Below are 21,549 nucleotides of genomic sequence, written 5' to 3' on the forward strand. Positions count from 1 at the left end.
CCAATTTGGAGTCCATGGATAAATAGAAATCAAGCACAAATTTTATTTGAAATGTTTATTTCACTTTAATAATGAGAATGAGCATCTTTTTAGATGTTGATTGTTTTCTCTGCATTAGTTGTCTGGGTTTTTAATCCATTCTTTCTATGGGGTTGTTTTGTCCTTTGTGGTTCATTTAGAGATTTTTTTTTTTTTTTTAATTCTGGGGACAGATCTGCCTTTGGTGTTGTGCAGTAAGCTCACTATCTCAAGCTTGAGTTGTACTTATGATAAAGGGCTGAACGCCTTGTCGTCTGGCCTTCATGATGCTCAGTTATTGTACTGAGAATTGAATTTGTCCCAGAACCTGAGAGAAAGCATTGTTTGTTTCATTATGGTTTGTTCATTTAGGATAAGGAAGCTGTGTCTTTAAACCTGGTGAAAGAGTCCAACAGCATCTGTAGTGTCGGTATTAGAAATTACAATTGCGTCAATAGGTGAGGATTCTCAGCCCTTGCTGCTGGAATCACCTACTGGGACTTGGCTTAAACCACAGCATGAACATATTTTTTAAAGCTCACAGTGGTTACTAACATACATACAGGTTTGAAAACCATCTTTTATTGCACTTCCCTTTTTTTCTTTTAAGATTTTATTTATTATTTGAGAGGTAGAGTTACAGGCAGAGAAAGGTCTTCACTGGTTCACTCCCCAGGTGGCCTCAATGGCCAGAGCTGAGTCGACCCAAAGCCAGGTAGCCAGGAGCTTCTTCTGGGTCTCCTGCATGGGTGCAGGGGCCCAAGCACTTGGGCCATCTTCCACTGCTTTCCCAGGCCATAGCAGAGACCTGGATCAGAAGAGAATCAGCCAGGACTTGAACTGGCACCCATATGGGATGCCAGCGCCACAAACAGAGGAGGCTTAGACCACTGTGCCACAGCACCAGCCATGGCACTGCCAGTCTTCTCTGAGAATGTTTTTCTAGATGGAGTAGAATATGGGGTGCTCCAAGAACACAGGGCCCCTCATGTTCCTTATGACAGTTTTACATCCAGTGCGTAGACGAACCCCTTGCACATATTGCAGCCTTAATTATGTGTGGAAGGAATTGATGCTGTAGTTACTCAATTGCAACGCTTTGTTAAAGCGCCCCATCAAAGTTTTACTCACGTCATGTTTAAATTTCCGGTACTTTGACTTCTCATCCCCTCACCCCTCATTTTAACGTTGTGTCAATGCACTGGGATACTCATGATTTACCTACACAAAGCTCTCAGAAATACCAGTATTGGATCAGTTTGGTACACCAAGCTAAAGTCAAAGAAATGTGAGGACAAATTAGATGCTCATTTCATTCCTAGTCATAACTCAATAGAAATTTGCTGCTTTGATTTAATTCTTAAAGCAGAGCTTTTTGAACTACATTAGAAATTCAAACCTTTTCCATGCTCTCGTTGCCTCTACCTTGTTTTTGAGACCATCTCCTGAGCATCAGTGAACGGGATTAGAAAGGCGACTTGGTGTTATCAGAATCTTATTTTTAAGATTAAAGGCATTAAAGAGATGAAGATTGCAGTTTCAAACTTAAGCTGATACTTAAAAACTGGTAGTGACTCACAAGGTCTTAAAAATTAAAACATTTTGACATGAACTTTACCAGTTGTCGCTCCCCGTCTTCGTGGAGGAACAACACAGGACCCTGCGCTGTTCTTTCGTCTGCTCGGCCCTTCCCGGGTTTGCTGCTGGTTCTTCCCGGGTTGGCTGCCGTCCTTCCACCTCCGTGGAAGGGCGGTGCCCCCTGCCACTTTCCCCACTTCCGCGGGGGAGTGGCACACCGCCGGCTGGCTCTCTCGGGGGCTGCACAGGTATTATTCGGATGTTCCCCTTAGATGTTCCTGGTGCATGTTGTCTCTCTCCTCCTTTATAGTCCTCTTCCACCAATCCCAACTCTGCTACCCACACGCCGAGTACGCTGCTCTCCTCCAATCAGGAGTAGGATCAGCTCCTGCAGGTCATCACTCAAGTTGGCGAGAGGCAGCTGCGTAGAAGTTGTTTACTCCCTTCTCAGCTCCATATTGTGGGAGAGCAGATGCAAAGAATAAGTCTTAATTCCAGTAACTTAGTCTAGCTCGAGTTGCTCCCCACACCAGTGGATTCAGTGTCCCTTTGATGTGGTGTCACTGATTTAGCTTTTACAAACCCCAAAGAAGAATGAGCATGTGAGACCATCTCACTCTAGAACTTCATTATAACTTTTTTAAAAAAATATATATTTCACTTGAGAGACAAAGAGACACAGACATGCAGGGATACAGGCAGAGACAGAGATAGGAAGAGTTCCCACCTGTTGGTTCATTCCCCATTTGTCCACAACAGCTGGGTCAGGCAGAAGCCTGAGTTGGTGGGAGGGACCCAAGTACTTGAGCCACTATCTGCAGCTTCTTAGGTTGCACATTAGCAGGAAGCTGGAGTTGGGAGCAGAACTGGGACTCGAATCTAGGCATTCAGATAAGGGATGTATCTGTTCCAATAGCATCTTAACCCCTAGACCAAGTGCCCACACCCAGGACTTTGTAGTATTTGTTGAACCTAATCATGTCATTTAAAAAAAAAATGGGAAAGAGTATATGAAAGTATTTTGAAATGTAAAATACCAGGATGGGCATTGTGGCACAGCAGGCTAAACTGCCTGTTGCATTGCCTTCGTCCCATATCAGAGTTCCTAGGATGCGGTCTTAGCTTTACTTCAGATCCAGCATCCTGCTGATGCACCTGGGAAGAAGCAGATTATGGTTCCAGTCCTGGAGCCAACTAAGTGGGAGGTCCAGATGGGCTCTTGGCTCTTGGCCTTGGCTGGCTTAGTCTAGGCTGTTGCCAGGCATTGGGCAAGTGAACTATCAGATGAAAGATCTCTTTCTCTCTCTCTCACTCTGTATTTCAAATAAATAACTTTTTTTTTAACTTTTATTTAATGAATATAGATTTCCAAAGTACAGCTTATGGATTACAATGGCTTCCCCCCCATAACGTCCCTCCCACCCACAACCCTCCCCTTTCCCACTCCCTCTCCCCTTCAAGATTCATTTTGGTTTCTCTTTATATACAGAAGATCAGTTTAGCATACATTAAGTAAAGATTTCAACAGTTTGCTCCCACACAGAAACACAAAGTGAAAAATACTGTTTGAGTACTAGTTATAGCATTAAATATTAATGTACAGCACACTAAGGACAAAGATCCTACATGAGGAGTAAGTGCACAGTGACTCCTGTTGTTAACTTAACAAATTGACACTCTTGTTTATGGCCTCAGTAATCAACCTAGGCTCTTGTCATGAGCTGCCAAGGCTATGGAAGCCCCCTGAGTTCACCGACTCTGATCATATTTAGACAAGGCCATGGTCAAAGTGGAAGTTCTTTCCTCCCTTCAGAGAAAGGTACCTCCTTCTTTGATGACCTGTTCTTTCCACTGGGATCTCACTCGTGGAGATCTTTCATTTAGGTGGTTTTTTTTTTTTTTTTTTTTTTTGCCAGAGTGTCTTGGCTTTCCATGCCTGAAATACTCTCATGGGCTTTTCAGCCGGATCTGCATGCCTTAACGGCTGATTCTGAGGCCAGAGTGCTATTTAGGACATGTGTCATTCTATGGGTCTGCTGTGTATTTCACTTCCCATGTTGGATCATTCTCTTCCTTTTTTATTCTATCAGCTAGTATTTGCAGACACTATTCTTGTTTATGTGATCCCTTTGGCTCTTAGTCCTATCATTATGATCAATTGTGAACAGAAATTGAACACTGGGACTAGTGAGATGGCATTGGTACATGCCACCTTGATGGGATTGAATTGGAATCCCCTGGTATGTTTCTAACTCTACCGTTTGAGGTAAGTCAGCTTGAGCATGTCCCAAATTGCACATCTCTTCCCTCTCTTATTCCCACTCTTATATTTAACAGCAATCACTTTTCAGTTAAGTTTCAGCACTTAAGAAGAATTGTGTATTGATTACAGTATTCAACCAAAAGTATTAAGTGGAACAAACAAAAAAAATACTAAGAGGGATAACATATCAAGTTGCTCATCAACAGTCAGGGTGAGGGCTGATCAAGTCACCGTTTCTCATAGTGTTCATTTCACTTTAACAGGTTTCCTTTTTGGTGCTCAGTTAGTTGTCACCTATCAGGGAGAACAAGTGGTATTTGTCCCTTTGGGGACAAATTTCACTCAACATAATGTTTTCCAAATTCCTAACAGGGATCACTTTTCAGTTAAAATTTAAACACCTAAGAATAATTGTGTGTTAATTACAGAGTTCAACCAATGGTACTAGAACAAAAAAAAAAATACTAAAATGGATAAAGTATTACATTGTACATCAACCGTCAGGACAAGAGCTGATCAAGTCACTATTTCTCATAGTGTCCATTTCATTTCAACAAGTTTCAAATAAATAACTTTAAAACAGTAAAGTACTACATAAATTACTGCTAGTGTTTTTATCTTAATATTTTGTGGCATTTTTGTCAGTACAGACATGTGTAGTATTTAATGTGAAATAGTTTTCATTATTTACACCTTGACTTTGTAGTTTCCAGTAAAGTATAAATACTTTGTCAGCTTGGTATAATAAGATCACATCTTTAATCTTAATTTTTGATAGTAAAATTTCATCAACTTAAAGATTCTTTTATTAAACTTAATAAATGTTTAAAGTCATCTTGCCTCATACCATGTCTATTTCTATTTTATTTTAGAAATAAAATAGAATTTTGCAATGTTTAAAAAAATTATTTTCAAAGTCATAGCTGGAAAGAGAAAGGAAGAGACAGAGATCTTCCATCCACTGTCTCACTCCCCAGATGGCCGCAGCAGCCAGAGCTGGGCCAGGCAGATGCCAGGAGCTTCTTCTAGGTCTTCCCCACATGGGTGGCAGGGGCCCAGGCACTTTGGCCATCATCTGCTGCTTTCTCAGGCAGGAAGCTGGATAGGAAGTAGGACAGCCAAGACTATGAACTGGTACCCATATGGGATGCCAGCACCACAAGCAGTGACATTTACCCACTACACCACAACACCAACCCCAAATTAGGTAATTTTATGGCTAATTTCTTCTTGAGTTGCAAACTAGTAAAGAAATATGACTGAATTTCCCTCCCCCCCATGCTTTCATGCTTCTTAGCCTTTGTTTAGGTCTGATTATAGCATTTGTGTAATACCTTCACTCAGCCACTCCACCTCCCCACCCCTCCCACCACAAGGTAGTGTAGTAGATTGGCTACAATGTTAAAGGGGCTTTTGGTACAAAATCAAGATTGAATTGTTTTTCAAGGTCTGTTTTCTCCATCTGTGATGTCTCGTCTAATTTACCTTTGCCAAATGGTGTGCTTCTCCCTTGTACAACCTGAGTCTGCAGTTATATGATTGATCATCAACTAATTGCAACTTTTACAGTAAGTTGCTGTGGTTTTTGTCTCCAAAATCAGGAAATTTTGGAACTTTGCTGGGTAGAATTTCAGAAGAGCAATGGAATGATTTGAAAAAATTATTCTTCGGTAATAATGAGGCTTTGAACCCTATTATTTGGCCAGGACAGGCCTAATATTTAAAGATTGGTGATAGCTGAACATTACATCACTTTGACCATGAAAGATGCCACACAGCAGTACATGAATTAATGTTAAGCAGAAGTTTGGCACAGATATTTTTAAAACACTGAGGCAGTTAGTGCTGTGAATGTAACATTACTTTCATCTGGTAATAAAGAATAATCCCAAATCTTTAAGTTGTCTGTAATTTTGCCTTTCTTGCTGTTTCTTATTTTTCTTATACTGAATTTTTAACTAACCTCCTGTGCCGCCTTTTTAGACACAGAATTGCTTCTCTTTAATTTGTTTAAAAACATTTTCAAAATGACTTTGAAAAGTAAAAATGGACATTGTCACCAAAGTGTGGAAAAAGAAAGTCCTCAGGAAATTAGATATTTTTTTTTGTTTTCTATAAGAAAACTTGCAAGATTTTTATCATAGCTCATTAGTGAGTTCAAAATGTGAGAATCAAATAAGCTGTGGTAAGAAGGACAGCAACAGCAGTCTGGAGGAGCTTATTGTGGTGAGCCCGGTGTTGACATTTTGGACTAGGCTGATGATGGAAGAGATGGAGAAAAATGGGCAGATTCAGGATATGTTTGTGAAGTGGGAGTGAGAAGACTTGGTAAGGGATGCAGTCTTGAGGGAAAGAAAGAAGCTATGAAAAATAAACCAGTTACGTGGTCTGACCAATCCCCAAGGTGACAAAGTGGGAAGAGGAGCTGCTTGATGTGGTCGAGTGGGGAAGGAAGCCAAGACTTTTGTTTGTAAAAGATTTACTTATTTATTTATTTATTGGAGAGGTAGAGTTACAGAGAGAGGGAGAGACAGAGAGAAAGGTCTTCCATCCACCGGTTCACTCCCCAAATGGCTACAACAGCCAGAGAGGAGCTGATTGGAAGCCCAAGCACTTGTGCTGTCTTCCGCTGTTTACCCAAGCTGTTAGCAGAGAGCTGGATCAGAAGAGGCACAGCTGACACTCCATCTCATGCCCATCTGGGATGCCAGCGCCTCAGGCAGCTGCTTAACCTGCTATACCACAGTACAGGCCACCATGGAGACATTCTGATGGAAGTTGTATGTTTTTTTTTATTTATTTTTTTTTAATTTTTTTTTTTTTTGACAGGGAGAGTGGACAGTGAGAGAGAGAGACAGAGAGAAAGGTCTTCCTTTGCCGTTGGTTCACCCTCCAATGGCCGCCGCGGCCGGCGCGCTGCGGCCGGCGCACCGCGCTGATCCGATGGCAGGAGCCAGGAGCCAGGTGCTTTTCCTGGTCTCCCATGGGGTGCAGGGCCCAAGCACCTGGGCCATCCTCCACTGCACTCCCTGGCCACAGCAGAGAGCTGGCCTGGAAGAGGGGCAACCGGGACAGAATCCGGCGCCCCAACCGGGACTAGAACCCGGTGTGCCGGCGCCGCTAGGCGGAGGATTAGCCTAGTGAGCCGCGGCGCCGGCCGGAAGTTGTATGTTCTTAACAGTGTTGCTCTTTGTGGGTTTCTTTCAAACTAATCTCTTGGCTCATCTTTTTGTGAGATCTGAAGCAGCACTCTGAGTTTCCTGGAGTTAACACAGTTCTATACAGTGCTCCAGCGTGGCCATAAGAGATGGTGTTACTGGTGGGTCGTTAAGGTTGGGATGTGGAACCTGTCCTTACTGTCAGTGCCTCTGTGGGACTTGACTTGCTAAAGTCACTAAGTTCTTCGGTTAAAGGAGTTTACCAGAAACCTTGCACTAACATGTATACCCTTTAACTTGACTCTCACAATTTGTTGTCTTTATCTTGAAATAAGTAAATCTATTCTGAAATCCATTTGTTTTTAAAAGATTTCGTCAATGTGAAAATATTGGGATTCATGAGGAGTGTTATTAAATGTTAGTTGCCACTAATGTCAGTGACTATGATGGAAAAGAAGGCAACCTGATTTATCAATTCTGCAAAGAGATTCTAGGCAATGAAATGGGGACTGGAAGAGATATAGCTAAATGCCCTGGCTTGAAACTGAGCATCCTGTCAAACCCAGTTTTTGTTTTTTTTTTTTTTTTTTAACATAACTGCTCTATTTCCTCCCCAAGATTAAATTGTAAAATGAAAGATGGTTATTAGGTGCCTATTGATCTTATATGGAGTGCCAAGTAGTTGGGGGGGGGGGGTCTCATTTTGACCTGATGCTAATTGAGACAGGGAAATATATTAAACCGATTTTGCAGACATCAAAAAATGCTGCATTGGTTATTGGTATTTTATAGGAAAAAAACTAGAAAAGGTGTTCATTGAAAGTTATTTGCGAAGTAGCATTCTACATTCTCTCCTTCCTTTTTTTGAGGTTCCTCTCTCCCCAAGCGTGTTTGAGAAGGGGATGGAAACGAAGTCATGTTGTTTGAGAGAGTGCAGTCTGATTTTAAGAATTTGAAAAAGTACATATTGCATCTTCATGTGTTCATGCAAATGTTCTTGTGCAGTTTTGTTAATGGTCTTTCCCCCCCTCTTTTTCTGGTTTCAGAGGAAGAACTTGTCTCTTTGCCTCAGCATTAGCTTGTTAACGTTTTGGGGGACCTCCCTGTTGGGTGCCCGGCTATACTGGATGGGAAACAAACCACCGAGCTTTTCTAACTCGGACAACCCTGCCGCCGATTCTGAGAGCCTCCTGGCTCGCACGCTTACCTTCTTCTACTTGCCAACCAAGAATCTCTGGTTGTTGCTGTGTCCGGATACCCTCAGCTTTGATTGGTCGATGGATGCTGTGCCTCTGCTCAAAACAACTTGTGATTGGAGAAACCTACACACAGTGGCCTTCTATACTGGACTCCTCATCCTGGCCTACTATGGATTGAAGAGCCCAAGCGTGGAAAGAGAATGCAATGGGAAAGCTGTAACAAATGGCAGGCAGAATGCAAATGGGCATAGCTGCCATTCAGACACGGAGTACCGGAACTCAGAGCTTAAGCCCAGCTTTGCATCCAAAGTAGAAAATGGCATTAAAAATAATGCATCTCAGAGAACACAACTTCCTTCCACGGAGAACATTGTTGTCCTGTCTTTATCTTTGTTAATAATACCCTTTGTTCCTGCCACGAACTTGTTTTTCTATGTCGGCTTTGTAATTGCAGAGCGAGTATTATATATTCCTAGTATGGGCTTCTGCCTCCTGATTACAGTGGGTGCCAGAGCCCTTTATGTCAAAGTCCAAAAGCGGTTTCTCAAGAGCTTGATTTTTTATGCAACAGCTATGTTAATTGTTTTCTATGGACTCAAGACTGCGATCAGGAATGGAGACTGGCAGAACGAGGAAATGCTGTATAGGTCAGGGATAAAAGTCAACCCAGCTAAAGGTAATATTTTATTTTATACGTTTGCCTGGGCACTTTAGAATTTCAGCCTCACTTTCTGCCTTAAAATGCAACATTAAGAAAGAAGTTCTTTTCACACAATTCTTGCACTTTACTAATTTTTAAAGTTACTGAGTTACAGTAAAACCCATTTAGAGAGAAATCCAGTATTCCCTACTTAGAATAGGGAAATACTTTTTTGCATGTGTTCTTACTTATCTTTATCGAGTAGAATTAGAACTCCTGTTGTGTTCAGATCTTGACTAGCCCATGAACTCAGAGCAATGCTTGGTTTCCACATTTTCGTCCGCCAGGAAGGACTTCCTTTTCCTCATATGGTAAGAGTCAGGTATCCCAATTCAGTATACTTCAGCTCTTCTATTTTCCAAGCATTTCCCAAGGAAATCCGATATATTTACATTGCTACCTTAAAGTTTTGGAGGTAAGTGTATTTCTGAATCTTGGAATTGTGTCCCTAGATGTCAGTGTATACCCATGCAGGTGTGAGTTGCCCTGAGCTTTTCTGGGGCTAAGTAGACTGACAGCTTTGGGAGATGTCAGCAGTTAGCACATTCTTATTTTAAGGGGTCTCCAATCTCTTGGGAAATACACTTTTGAATACACAATGAGAAGGTTGATTATACCTTCCATTATTGCTTTTGATTCAGAAACTTATTTTGGCAAACCTCAGAATCAACAGCCAGAGTACAAAGTAGTTGCCTTTAAAACAAAAGTGAACAGAAGTGAATTGTAAAAGGCAGTTACAATGGATTATTCTGGTTTAGGCAAATTAAGTGGTGATGAGAGTGAGAGAACAATTGAATGAAGATAAATGTACAATTTTAGTGCACCCATGTATCACAGTACATAATGCCAAATAGTCTTGTTCTTCATAAGGTTATTCTTTAAATTGTGGTTGTATGTTTCAGCATTTGAACTGGCATTTTTCTAATCTTTGTAACACAGTTTTGTATGAGGTTTTGAATACTGAAAGTATGAAACTGTTCTGAATGGATGAAAGCTCCCTGCTACTATGTAGCAGCATATATATTCAAATATCTAGATACCCTGGAAGCAAATTTAACATCCTTTTCTGATTAGTACAAATTAAGTCAAGAGTTCAGTGAGAAACTACACATTTGTTTAAGCCAGGGAACTAATTGTTGGTACTTAAAATGCTTAATAGGTTGCAGGGACTCTAATGGGAAGTAGAAGCATTAAAGTTGAGCTAATGCATAGCATATAATTCCTCAATTTTCTCCGAATTTACCATGTGGCTTTCGTAGGTGGTGAGTACTGCCTTGTTTCTAATGCCTGGCCTAAGTCTTGCTGTCCAAATTGTTGCAATGAATTTTGCGGAGAGCTTTTTGGCTAGTTGCTCTTCACTGGTAGGTATTAGTATATAGAATCAGGTTAGGTTGTCAGTTTTTTTTCCTGGTGTTTAAGGTAAATACATAGGATGGAGTTCAAGCAAAAACCCTCAGAATGTTATTTGCATATCAGGGTTGTTCTAAGGATTTATTAAATTTATTGGATAAGTTTCAGGCTAAGTTGTTACAAAGACTCAAGATAGCAGAGGTTTAAATAAGATAGAAGCTTTATTCTTTCATGTAACAATCTAAGTATGTGCAGCACAGGGCTGATAAGATGGCGCCATGGGTTTTCAGAATCTGTGTGCCTTCTCTTTTGTTCCCTTGCCATCCCAGGGTGTTACCCTGGTCATCTGGTCCAAGATGGCTCATTACCACATCGGTACTTCAGCTGCCAGCAACAGGGGGAGAAAGGGCAAAAGATGGGTGGACCTACTCTCTCGAACAGCATATCTCAGGAATTGTACATGCCATGTTTGCTCACAGACCACTGGCCACACCTATCAGCAAGAAAGGCTGGGAAATGATATCTTCATCCTGGGAAGCCAAGTACCCAGCTGAATTACGTTAACTTGGAATAAGGAGAGGCAGATACTGAACTAATACCAGGGTGTATGGCAGTCTCCAACCAATAGGGCATGAAAACATTTTGTAAGCTCTTTTGTATTTTCAGCACCAGCTACTATTCTTGCTGCCAGCTGTGATTCTGAATAAGATAGTTGCGTCACACAATGAAAATGTTCTCTTTTTTCATTCATTGAATCACTCAGTAAAGCAACTGTTAAGCATGTCCTTGGTTTCCCACACATTTCCTGTCTCCTCCCAAATATTTGGAAAGTGCTTACAGAATTTAGGCAATCTAAAATATCATTGAATGAGTGCATGAATGACCAGTGTTATTGGTAAGTTCTTTGAGGCAAAAATTGAATTCCAGGGGCTGGCGATGTGGCAGCATCCCATATGAGTGCCAGTTTGAGTCCCTGCTGCTCTACTTCTGATTCAGCTTCCTGATAGTGCTCTTGGGAATGCAGCGGAAGATGGCCCAAGTACTTGTGCTCCTGTACCCAGGTAGAGTGCCAGGCTCTAATAGTTACCCATGATGCCTCCTTGGCTTTCCCACCCCACATCCATTCCATCAACAAATCCTGTCTGCTCTGTCTCCAGAAATACCAATACATTCAAAACTTGACCACATTTTGCCACCTCCACTGAGAATGCCAAGACCCAAGCAACCACCTTACCTCTGGAATTGTGTTAAGATTCTGATCTCTCAGCTTCTGTTTTGTTACCTTTTTGCTTAACTTACAGTTTCTTATTTCAAGTAAGGCTTGATGTATTGTGTAATAAGAACTCGGGTAAATAGATGGTAGTGTGAGCTTTTATGTTACTTTGTGTAGAAGTTGAACTGCATCTCTTTTAGTTGTCATCCAGCATTCCCCTGGAGCCCATTGGTGTGGTGGTAAGGTATGTGGAGGGAGGAAAGTGTTCTTTTTTATGATTAAATATCAGGTTTTATTGGCATGAGCATTTATAAGGTGTTGCTTTGCTTTTTTAAGATTTGTTTATTGGAAAATCAAAGTTAGAGAGGGAGAGGCAGAGTGAGCTCTTCCATCTACTGGTTCACTCCCCAGGGCAGGGCCAGACCAAAGCCAGGAGCCAGGAGCTTCTTTCAGGCCTCCCACGTGGTTAACGGGGACTCAAGAATCTTATGATGCTTTCCCTAGGCATTAGCAGGGAGCTGGGTTGTAAGTGGAGCACCCGAGACACAAACTGACACTCACATGAGGGTGTTCACATTGCAGGCAGCATCTTTACCTGCTGCACCACAATGCCAGCCCCCTCCCTTTTATGGTTTTGATTTTCTTATTGTCTTACCGCAGTAGAGACAGGGAGAGGAGAGAGAGCTGGAGTGAAAGGAAGGTCCTTCCCCACAGCTTTGGGATGTGGCTTTGGAGAGGCCTTTCCCCTGGAGAGCAGGCTTTTGTTAGGGAAAGAGCTCTGAGTATACTTCCTATGGTTGACTCTCCTGCTTAGAGTCAGGAGGCAGTGTTCTTGTCCCTTCACAGGTGGTGCCTCTGAGATGTAAGACCAACAGGGGGTTCCCTGACCCTGTCGTCCTCCGTGGTGTGCCATTCTCAAGTTAGTCCACACCAAGTCTGCAGCAGCTGGTCACAGCTACCTGCTCACTGCTTGGCTCCAACAGCTCCTGCTGCAGATAAACTCACCCCTTCTGCGACTTTGACTTCCCACCTTTTCTAGATTTCAGGGTAGTCGTTGGCTCTGGCTCCTGGTTCACACTGATGGTTTTGTAAAACATCACGGGCTTCAGTGTGTTTAGCGTTTTATTTTAAGGATGAGGGTGATATCTTCCAAACTCTTAGTCTCTGAGCTGAACCCCTGCTTCCATGTTTGTGCTTTTCCAGTTGTCCTGATGACTCTTGGGAAACAGAAGTCATTCTGCTGCCCCAGGTCTTCCACCGGCTCCCAGTTTCCCTGAAAGGAAAAACACATAACCACAGACAAGACCCTATCTGTGGGTACTGTCAAGAGGTTGAGGAAAATGAAATTAAAAATTAGTTTTATTTTGGTGCAAACATTTTGAAATTCTTGCCTAGTTTTGTCATAACATAGATTTTGGTTAGCTTTTTGAAAACCCCTTGTATGCATGGTTCTAGAAACTTTTCTGCATCAAATTTACCTTTACAATGTATTTTTATTTTATTTGAAAAAGAAACAGAAGCAGAGAGACAGAGGGAGATCTGTCATGTGCTTGTTCCCTCCACAAATGCCTGCAGTAGCCTGAGCTGGGCCAGCCTCGAGGCAGGAGCCTGGGACTCCATCCACGTCTCCCAGTGGGTAGCAGGGACCCAAGTACTTGAGCCATCACCTGTTGCCTTCCAGCATACACATTAGCTGGAAACCGGGTCAGAAGAATACCTCTCAGCGGAACCAGGCCCTACGTTTAAGAAGACTTGAACTTCTGCACCAAACACCTATCCCAGTGTAACTTTTTAAATTTATTTTTATTTTTTAAAATTTTTTTGTAAAGACTTATTTATTTGAAATGTAGAGTTGGAGTCAGAGGCAGAGAGAAAGAGAGGTCTTCAATCTGCTGGTCCACTCCCCAGATGGCTGCAACAGCCAGAGCTTGGATGATCTGAAGCCAGGAGCCAGGAGCTTCTTCCAGGTCTCCCATGCCAGTTCAGGGGCCCAAGGACTTGGACCATCTTCCACTGCTTTCTCAGGCCACAGCACAGAGCTGGATCAGAAGTACAGCAGCTGGGACTCAAACTGGCACTTATATGGGATGCTGGCACTGCAGGCGGCAGCTTTATCCTCTACTCCACTGTGCTGCCCCCCGCCCCCAATATAACTTAATTATATTTGCCATGAACCTTTTGAAATCCCCCCCCTCCTTTTTTTGACAGGCAGATGGACAGTGAGAGAGAGACAGAGAGAAAGGTCTTCCTTTGCCGTTGGTTCACCCTCCAATGGCCGCCGCGGCGGGCGCACTGCGACCGGCACACGGTGCTGATCCGAAGCCAGGAGCCAGGTGCTTCTCCTGGTCTCCCATGGGGTGCAGGGCCCAAGCACTTGGGCCACAGCAGAGGGCTGGCCTGGAAGAGGGGCAACCAGGACAGAATCCGCCACCCCAACCGGGACTAGAACCTGGTGTGCCGGCGCCGCTAGGCGGAGGATTAGCCTAGTGAGCCACGGCGCCGGCCTGAAATCCCTTTTCGTAACTACCAGCCTTTCCTTACCTAGTGCAGTTCAGCCCTCCTAGCCCCTTTGATGTGCTGCCTCCTGTGTGCTACTTAAGTCCCTGCCATATAGCTTTTGCCCTTGTCGGTTTGCCTTCCTGGAGTATGCTTCCCTGGGTATTCTGGCTGTGATTGACCACATTTCTTTTTGAGAATTTGTTCAAATGTGGCATAAACAGTAAGGTGTGCTTTCTGTAAAATTGGCTCTCCCATTAAAATTCAGCCTCCCTCTGCCTCTCTTATCAGGCATTCCCCATCCTCTCTCCCGGCTTCATTTTTCTCCTAGCACTCACCACGATTTGAGGGGCTGTGCTGTCTATATCTGTGTGTTTATCAACTGATTGTATTGTCTGCACACACTGGAATTATGATGCAAGAAGGCAGGGCTTTTTACATTTTTAAGTTGTGTTATATAGCAGTGAGTGCAGTGCAGATCGAGAAAAGGCCTTAAGTTAGGGATGCATCAAATAATAAATGTTACAGTCCTGGTGCTTCTCCTTAGGAGTCTGCGGTCTGCTTAGAGAGAATGTATGTGCGTGAAATAAGGCAAAAGTGTGAAATATGCTGTGAGTGGGGCAGGTGCTGAGGGATGTTTTCTAACAAGGGACACAGAATTGGGAGTGCAGTTAGTTTTGGATTCCGTGATGGCTGTCTGGGACGTAGGCTGCTATTCTGATATGGTCAAAACTCTCAGTCCAGGTGCTTTCCATTTTTTCTATTTGTAACACACTGAATAATTCTGGCTATAGTTACTTCTTTGGCATTTATAAGACTGGCAATAAGGCTTCCTTAAGGCTGATTTTTCTTACTGTATTACAGTGCTTGAACCTAGCAAAAGATTAGAAACCCTTTAAAGCCAGTCTTTCCTAAGTTTTCTGAGATTACAGACTGAGTTTGTTTTTTTCTTTCTCTGAAAGCCTTTGCAAATGTTGCTGTGCTGTCGTCTACTGTGTGCATTAACAGAACATGATTTGTTAAGCTCCGTGGAGCATTGTACATTAAAACGGCTGCCTTTAGGAACGGCTTCGTAGACAGCTGCCAGTCATTAGCTGATTGGAGGCAAGTGATGATAGGTGAAGCCTGTCATAGTGGCTGTGCAGCTAATTTATGGTTGAGATCTGGATTGTGGAGAAATGATAGCTGATTTGGACTATGTAAGCCACAAGTCCTATCTCATTATGTGGTTAATAACGTCAGAAAACTACTAGACATCGTTGATTACTGTAGTTTGCAGATTTCACCATGACGCTTTGCATTTTTGTGCTTAGCAAAGTGGAAATTTTCTATGTTGACTGCCTTAATGGTAAAGTCTTACTATATTTGAAAGGCTTTTTTTCATTTGGAAACAAAGCATTTTATAAGCCATACTGATTTGTATTTCCTTGAAAAAACATTTTGTAAGTCATCACAAGGCAGTTAAATATGTGAGCACTCTTCTTGCTGGCCACTGGCCTCATCAAATCCCCATGTGTCTTTAGCAATCCGTGTTATTTGGTGCCTTTGATCTTTGCTTCTGTGGGCTTCGGGGCGCTACACAACCTTGACTTTCTCTGACTTGCCACAGCTTTCCTCTGTGGTTTTGCTGCCTCCCTAGACAGATACATTCTCCAAGGTTTTGTCCAAAATGTGCTTTTGTGTTCCCTTTTCTGTTGTGTATATAACACTGCCTAATAGAAGGTTGGGGGAGGGGCATCCATAACTATGTCATTGGTTTTCTGTTGTGTTCTCCATTACCTCACTTTTTAAAAAGTTTTTATTTATTATTTTTGAGAGGTAGAGTTACAGAGAGAGAAAGGTCTTCCATCCACTGGTTCACTTCCCAGATGTCTGCAATGGCTGGAGCTATGCCGATCCGAAGCCAGGAGCCAGGAGCTTCTTCTGGATCTCCCACACGAGTCCAGGGGCCCAAGAACTTAGACCATCTTCCATTGCTGTTCCAGGCCATAGCAGAGAGCTGGATGGGAAGAAGAGCAGCTGGGACTAGAACCAGAACCCAAATGGGATGCCGGCACTGCAGCCAGAGAATTAACCTACTGAGCCACAGTGCCTACCCATCTGCTACCTCATTTTCTATGAGGATTTTTTTTCCACTTTGGTGATCAGCTAACACGTCAAACTCATCACTTCATCTCCCCAAAACCAATAACTTGCAAACTGACTTATTAAAGTCATAGTCACAGACTAATAAAAATGATTATAGATAACCAAATCAGTGAGCACATAAAAGTTAAAAAAAAAAAAAAAAACAAGGCTGATACCATATATGACCACGTTTTGGGTACGCAGAAAGGCATTTTAAATTACTGATTTGAAATTAAATTGGTTGTAAAAAGGGTTGATTTATTAACTCTGTCAGTTTGCTTTAAAGAATATATTATAACTATGCTATTTGTTCTCGTACATGAGTGACGGGGACCTAACTACCTGAGCCATAACCTGCTGCCTCCTAGGGTCAGCGTTAGCAGGAAGATAGAGTCAGGAACTGGAGCTAGGTTTTGAACTCGGGCATTCTGATATAGGACATGGGCATCTTAACTAGCATCTTAATTTTTTTAAAAGATTTATTTTATCTATTTGAAAGACTGAGTTAGAGAGAGAGGTAGAGACACAGAGAGAGGTCTTCCATCCATTGGTTCACTCCCCAGATCGCTGGAGCTGCACTGATCTGAAGCCAGGAGCTTCCTCCGAGCCTCCCACGCGGGTGCAGGAGCCCAAGGACTTAGGCCATCTTCTACTGCTACCCCAGGCCATAGCAGAGAGCTGGATCAGAAGAGGAGCAGCCAGGACTAGAACCTGCGTCCATATGGGATGCCGGTGCTTCAGGCCAGGATGTTAACCCACTGTGCCACAGCGCTGGCCCCCCCAGCATCTTAATTGACATGCCAAATGTCTGCCTTCTGAATGCCATCCTCCCAACTTACATATCTTTCCATATTCCTCCTATTTTCTTGCAATCTAGACCTCAAGATTGCCTTTTCTTCTCCATCAATTTATACATTCATTTAAAATTACTCTAGTGTTTATCTAGCACCTTGATTTTTGTACAAGGAGGGATAGCCTAAGAACTATCTTCCAATCTGGCATCTCATAAAGAATGATTGGCTCTGTTAAAGTTGCTTTCTTTAGATGATAACTGCGATTTAAAATTTTTAACTCTCCTTCTGCAAAAGAGGAACAACCTGTTAAAGTAAGCACAAGAGTATATAACAGCACTTACCGTGTGAAAATCACTTGACAAGCACTTGACCCATATAAAGCAGAGAAGGGTAAGCTGTGTTTCTTCCTGCAATATAAGGTTACAGATAATGCCACAGATAAAGATTTTTGAGAAGACAAACACAAGATGATTTTTTTTTATTTGTAGTCTGATGTGCATGCGCCTATTACTGATGTACACGTATTTCAAAGAAAATTCTAGATAAGTCTCAAAGAATTATAGAAAAACCTTAGGTATTAAATCTCGAAGTTATTGATAAATGGTTGGATCTAAGGAAGTGTTTTTGTGAATCTATGTTGTCAAAGTATGAGCCCCATTTTTACCTTTTTTTTTTTAAGACTTATTTGTTTATTTGAAGGGCAGAGTTACAGAGAGGCAGAGGCAGAGAGAGTGAGCGAGTGAGCTGATTCACTTCCCAGATGGCTGCAAGGCCAGAGCTGCACCAATCCGAAGCCAGGAGCTTCTTTGGGGTCTCCCATGCAGATGCAGGGCCCCAAGCACTTTCCCAGGTCATAGCAGAGAGATGGATCGGAAGTGGAGCAGCCAGGACTTGAACCAGCATCCATGTGGGATGCCAGAACTGCAGGTGGCACCTTTACGCACTACACTACAGTGCCGACTCCCCTCCCCCCATTTTTACCTTTATACATGTAAGTGTTAAGTAGAAATCTGATCTTTTTAGCTTAGTATATCAGTGCTGAATTCATTTGTAATTTTTAAATAAAGATTTATTTATTTGAAAGGGCTTCAGAGAAAGAGAGGGAGTGACAGAAAAAGAGGTCTTTGACCTTCTGGTTCACTCTCAAATGGCCTCAATGGTCAGCACAGGACCAGGTGGAAGCCAGGAGCCAAGAGCTTCTTCAAGGTTTCCCACATGTGTGGCAGGGGTTCAGACAATTGAGATGTCCTTTACTGCTTTTCTGAGGCTATTAGCAGGGAGATGGATCAGAAGTGGAGCAGCTGGGACGTCAACTGATGCCCATATAGGATGCCAGCGTCACAGGTGGTGGCTTTATCCCCTACACCACAGTGCTGCTCCTATTTGTAATTTTTTTTTTTTTTTTTTAAGGGAAAGGGTTTATTGGGAACACCCTAGAGACCGGAGTGAAGGGGCGGCGAAAGAAAAAGAGAAGGAGACTGTAAGAGAGCGAGGAGGGAGAAGAAAGATGAGAGGAGGAGAGAAGCAAAGAGAGCGCAGGAGAGAAGGGCCAAGAGAGCAGAACCAAGAGAGAAGAGCCGAGAGAGCACGTGTGCAGGAACAGGCCCTTTTAAAACTTCAACCGAGGGCGGGCAGGGAAGCAGGAGCAGCGAATCCCATTAGGATGGGGGTGGAGCCTGGCTCAGGGAGCTGGGCCATGTGGCCACCTGGGTACAACTGCGCCTGTTTCCTAACATTCCCCCCTTTTGTTTTTTATAAAGCAGGGTTTGTATGGGATTACATTAGTCCCAAAAGTCCAGGAGGGGTAGAGGGACGATGATCTGTCTGTAGAGCTACTTCCTGCTGACATGGGGCGATGAGGTACTCTTTGCTGGCATGGGGCGATGTCTCTAGCCGCTGTCTCCTGGGTGGGAGCTGAGTAAATCCTTGTTTTTGGTTGACTGCCTCATTGTTGAAGGCCTTAGTTTGTTCCATTATAACCTGCTGTAAACACTTAGACACTGTAGTATAAAAGACAGGGTTGATAATAGTAACCAGTGATCCTAAGAGTAGCATTAACCAGGTAATGAGAGGATTTCATAGAGAGGAAATGGGAGGGGGGGGGGGGTCTCTGGGCCCTTGTGGAGACAGTTTGATGGATGTGGTTTAAGCTGATCCCAGCCAAGACTGGGAAAAAAGCCACTTAACTTTTGCAGGTAGCTGGGCTTGTCTGTAAAGAAATTCTGAACAATCATACAACATTAAGTGGAGGAGAGGAACATCAGTACACACAGGTTGGGAATAGAGCCATTGGAGGAAAAGAAAGCTAGGCATCAGAAAAGTAGAGATAGGGGGCAGGCCTTTTAAAGGCTGTTCTGTACAGTGATCTGCCCTCAGGGAGACCCAGCAGGCCAGTCCACTGCAGTGGCTTTCAATATGGTAAGCCTGGGCTTCAGCAGAAGTCAGCTTGTGAAGAGCCCTGGCAGCTCTGCCAGCCAAGAGCTGGATCACTGGAAATGGACCTGTCCTGGAGTCGAAGGACGGCCAGGTCAGAGCCACAGATCTTATTGGCTCTAAGCTGAAAAGCCCTTCACTCAGCCCAGCTTCCAAAGTGACCACCGCAGCTGAGGGGACAGCCAACCAGGGTCAGCAACCTTGCAGGCAGAGCTCTAAATTTCCTGTTAGAGATGCCACCTGCCTTCACCTGGCCAGCTCTTCTCCCAGGCCAGCTAGGTAATGGAAGTCAACAGGGTGCCTTCCCCAAGGAGGTTCACACCTCCCTTAGGATGTAGGCTATATGAAGAGATAGATGAGTCTGAGCCTCATAATGTACAAGCCCACCAGATTATTATCAAGCCCCTTCTATCAGGTTCTATTTGCCTCTCAAACAGAAAACTTATTTGTAGCTTAGACAGCACCTTTCTTAGCTCCTCTAATAATGACTCTGTCCTTTGTTCTAGACCCTGTCTAGCCCACTTGGGCCTCATTCCTTTGTAACCATAACCTCTACTCTACCACCTATTTGTAATTTTTAAAATGGGAACAGTACTGTTTGAAAAGATATAATGGGAATTTCCATTATGTGCTTCTTGAAAATGAAACAATGATCACACTTAGTAAAGGTTTGATTCTCAAATATAATGTTTCCAGTGAAGAAACAAATTAAACAGGAGATAGCATTGAGGTACTTCAATGGCGATTCCACTTGTGATGGGAGTACCTAACCTGGATCCCAACTATACTGCTTCTGACCCAGCTTGTGCATTCTGGGAGGTCAAGTGCTTGGGTGCTTGTCACCCACACGGGGGGATCTAAATGGAATTCTAGGTTCCTTGAGTCAGCCTGGCTCAACCCCAGTTGTTTTAGACATGCAGGGAATGAACCAGTGAATGATAACTCTGTCTCTGCCTCTCACATGAAAAGCAAACTTCTTCTAAATTAAACACCTTCTTGAGGGCGGAACTGTACTAGAGACATCATTGCATCCTGTACTTAAGGATTCCAATTTTCAGTTGTAAATTGGTTGCCACTGTGAACATTCAGTCATCTTTTGGGAAAAAAAAAATGTTTTCATCTGTTTGTAAGGTGGGGGAGTGTGGGAGACGGGAAGCAGGGAGAGAGCATTTTCCAAATGCCTACAACAGCCAGGGCTGGGCAAGGCTCAAGTCAAAAACCTAGAACTCCATCCAGGGCTTTCTCTTGGGTGGCAAGGGCCCAGAGCAGCAGTTGTGGACATGATCTGCTGCCTTCAGGGATGGATTACCAGGGAGCTAGATCAGAGGCAGAGTAGCCGGCACTCAAACCATCCCTCTGAGAAAAAGTGGTGGCTTAACTGGCTGTGCCATGATGCCTGCTGACTCTCAGTCATTTTAATCTCCTGATTCAGTTTCTTTGTACAAAACACGATGGGATATTACAGTATAATGCAAGCATTTGTCTTTGGGGGAAACGATTTAGGCGTACGTTTTCGTTATAAAACATTTCTCTCCAAATTTTAAGTGTAGGAAACAGGAACTGGATTGGATCCACAGTGCGTCAGCTGGCAGTCAGTTTTGACAGGAACAGATTATTGAAGTGTCAGTGCACAGTTTTTTCTCAAGTGGCCTGGAATGGCAGAGGAAGCAGAGTCTTAAAATGCTTCAGGTTCTGTGAATTGGAGCTTGAAGTTTGCATAAGAAAGAAATGTGGTTAATTTTTTTTTCTGCTCTTCCCTTCTCTTTCCTTGGGATAAAACAGTCGATATCTGACTTTTAAAACGTGAGACCACCAGCAAAGACCGCAAGGTCTGGAATATTTTGAGATACTTTCTGTTTTACTTTATCAGTTGACTTAATCTCTTTGAGCTTTGCAAATAATCTTTGGTGGTTTGCGGTATTGGTACTGAATACCACATATCCCTACTTCCTTTGTTTTTGAATAATCTGAATGTTTTCCAAAGATGAATTCAAGGCATGTTCACTGTAGTGGTTAAGATGAAATGATATTGTCCATATTCATATACATGGAGAAAATAATTAAGGTTGAAATGACTTTCTGGTTGTGTAATGAAAACATTAGCATGATAATTATTGATACTGTACAAACTCATACATTTTGCATTTTATTATCTCCATTCACCATGTAATTTTAAAATTACTTTTGCTCTTGAAATTCTATTATTTAGAGCAACAATAT

At 42.9% G+C, this 21,549-nt stretch overlaps 1 protein-coding gene across 3 annotated transcripts in view; it reads left to right on the top strand.

Annotated features, from left to right (window-relative positions):
* The window catches only part of TMTC2 (transmembrane O-mannosyltransferase targeting cadherins 2), a 449,447-nt gene that overhangs the window by 201,896 nt on the left and 226,002 nt on the right, over positions 1-21,549 (top strand). For 2 of the 3 annotated variants that reach the window (XM_002711368.5, XM_017342005.3), the window contains one exon: positions 8,064-8,892. In XM_002711368.5, the coding sequence (XP_002711414.1) occupies positions 8,064-8,892 (829 nt within the window). Of the gene's footprint in view, positions 1-6,693; positions 6,824-8,063; positions 8,893-21,549 lie in introns of those variants that run through there. The other variant, XM_070051474.1, reaches the window with a different exon arrangement.

The sequence above is a fragment of the Oryctolagus cuniculus genome, chromosome 11 (genome assembly GCF_964237555.1).
Source record: "Oryctolagus cuniculus chromosome 11, mOryCun1.1, whole genome shotgun sequence".
In the NCBI taxonomy this organism is placed as follows: domain Eukaryota; kingdom Metazoa; phylum Chordata; class Mammalia; order Lagomorpha; family Leporidae; genus Oryctolagus; species Oryctolagus cuniculus.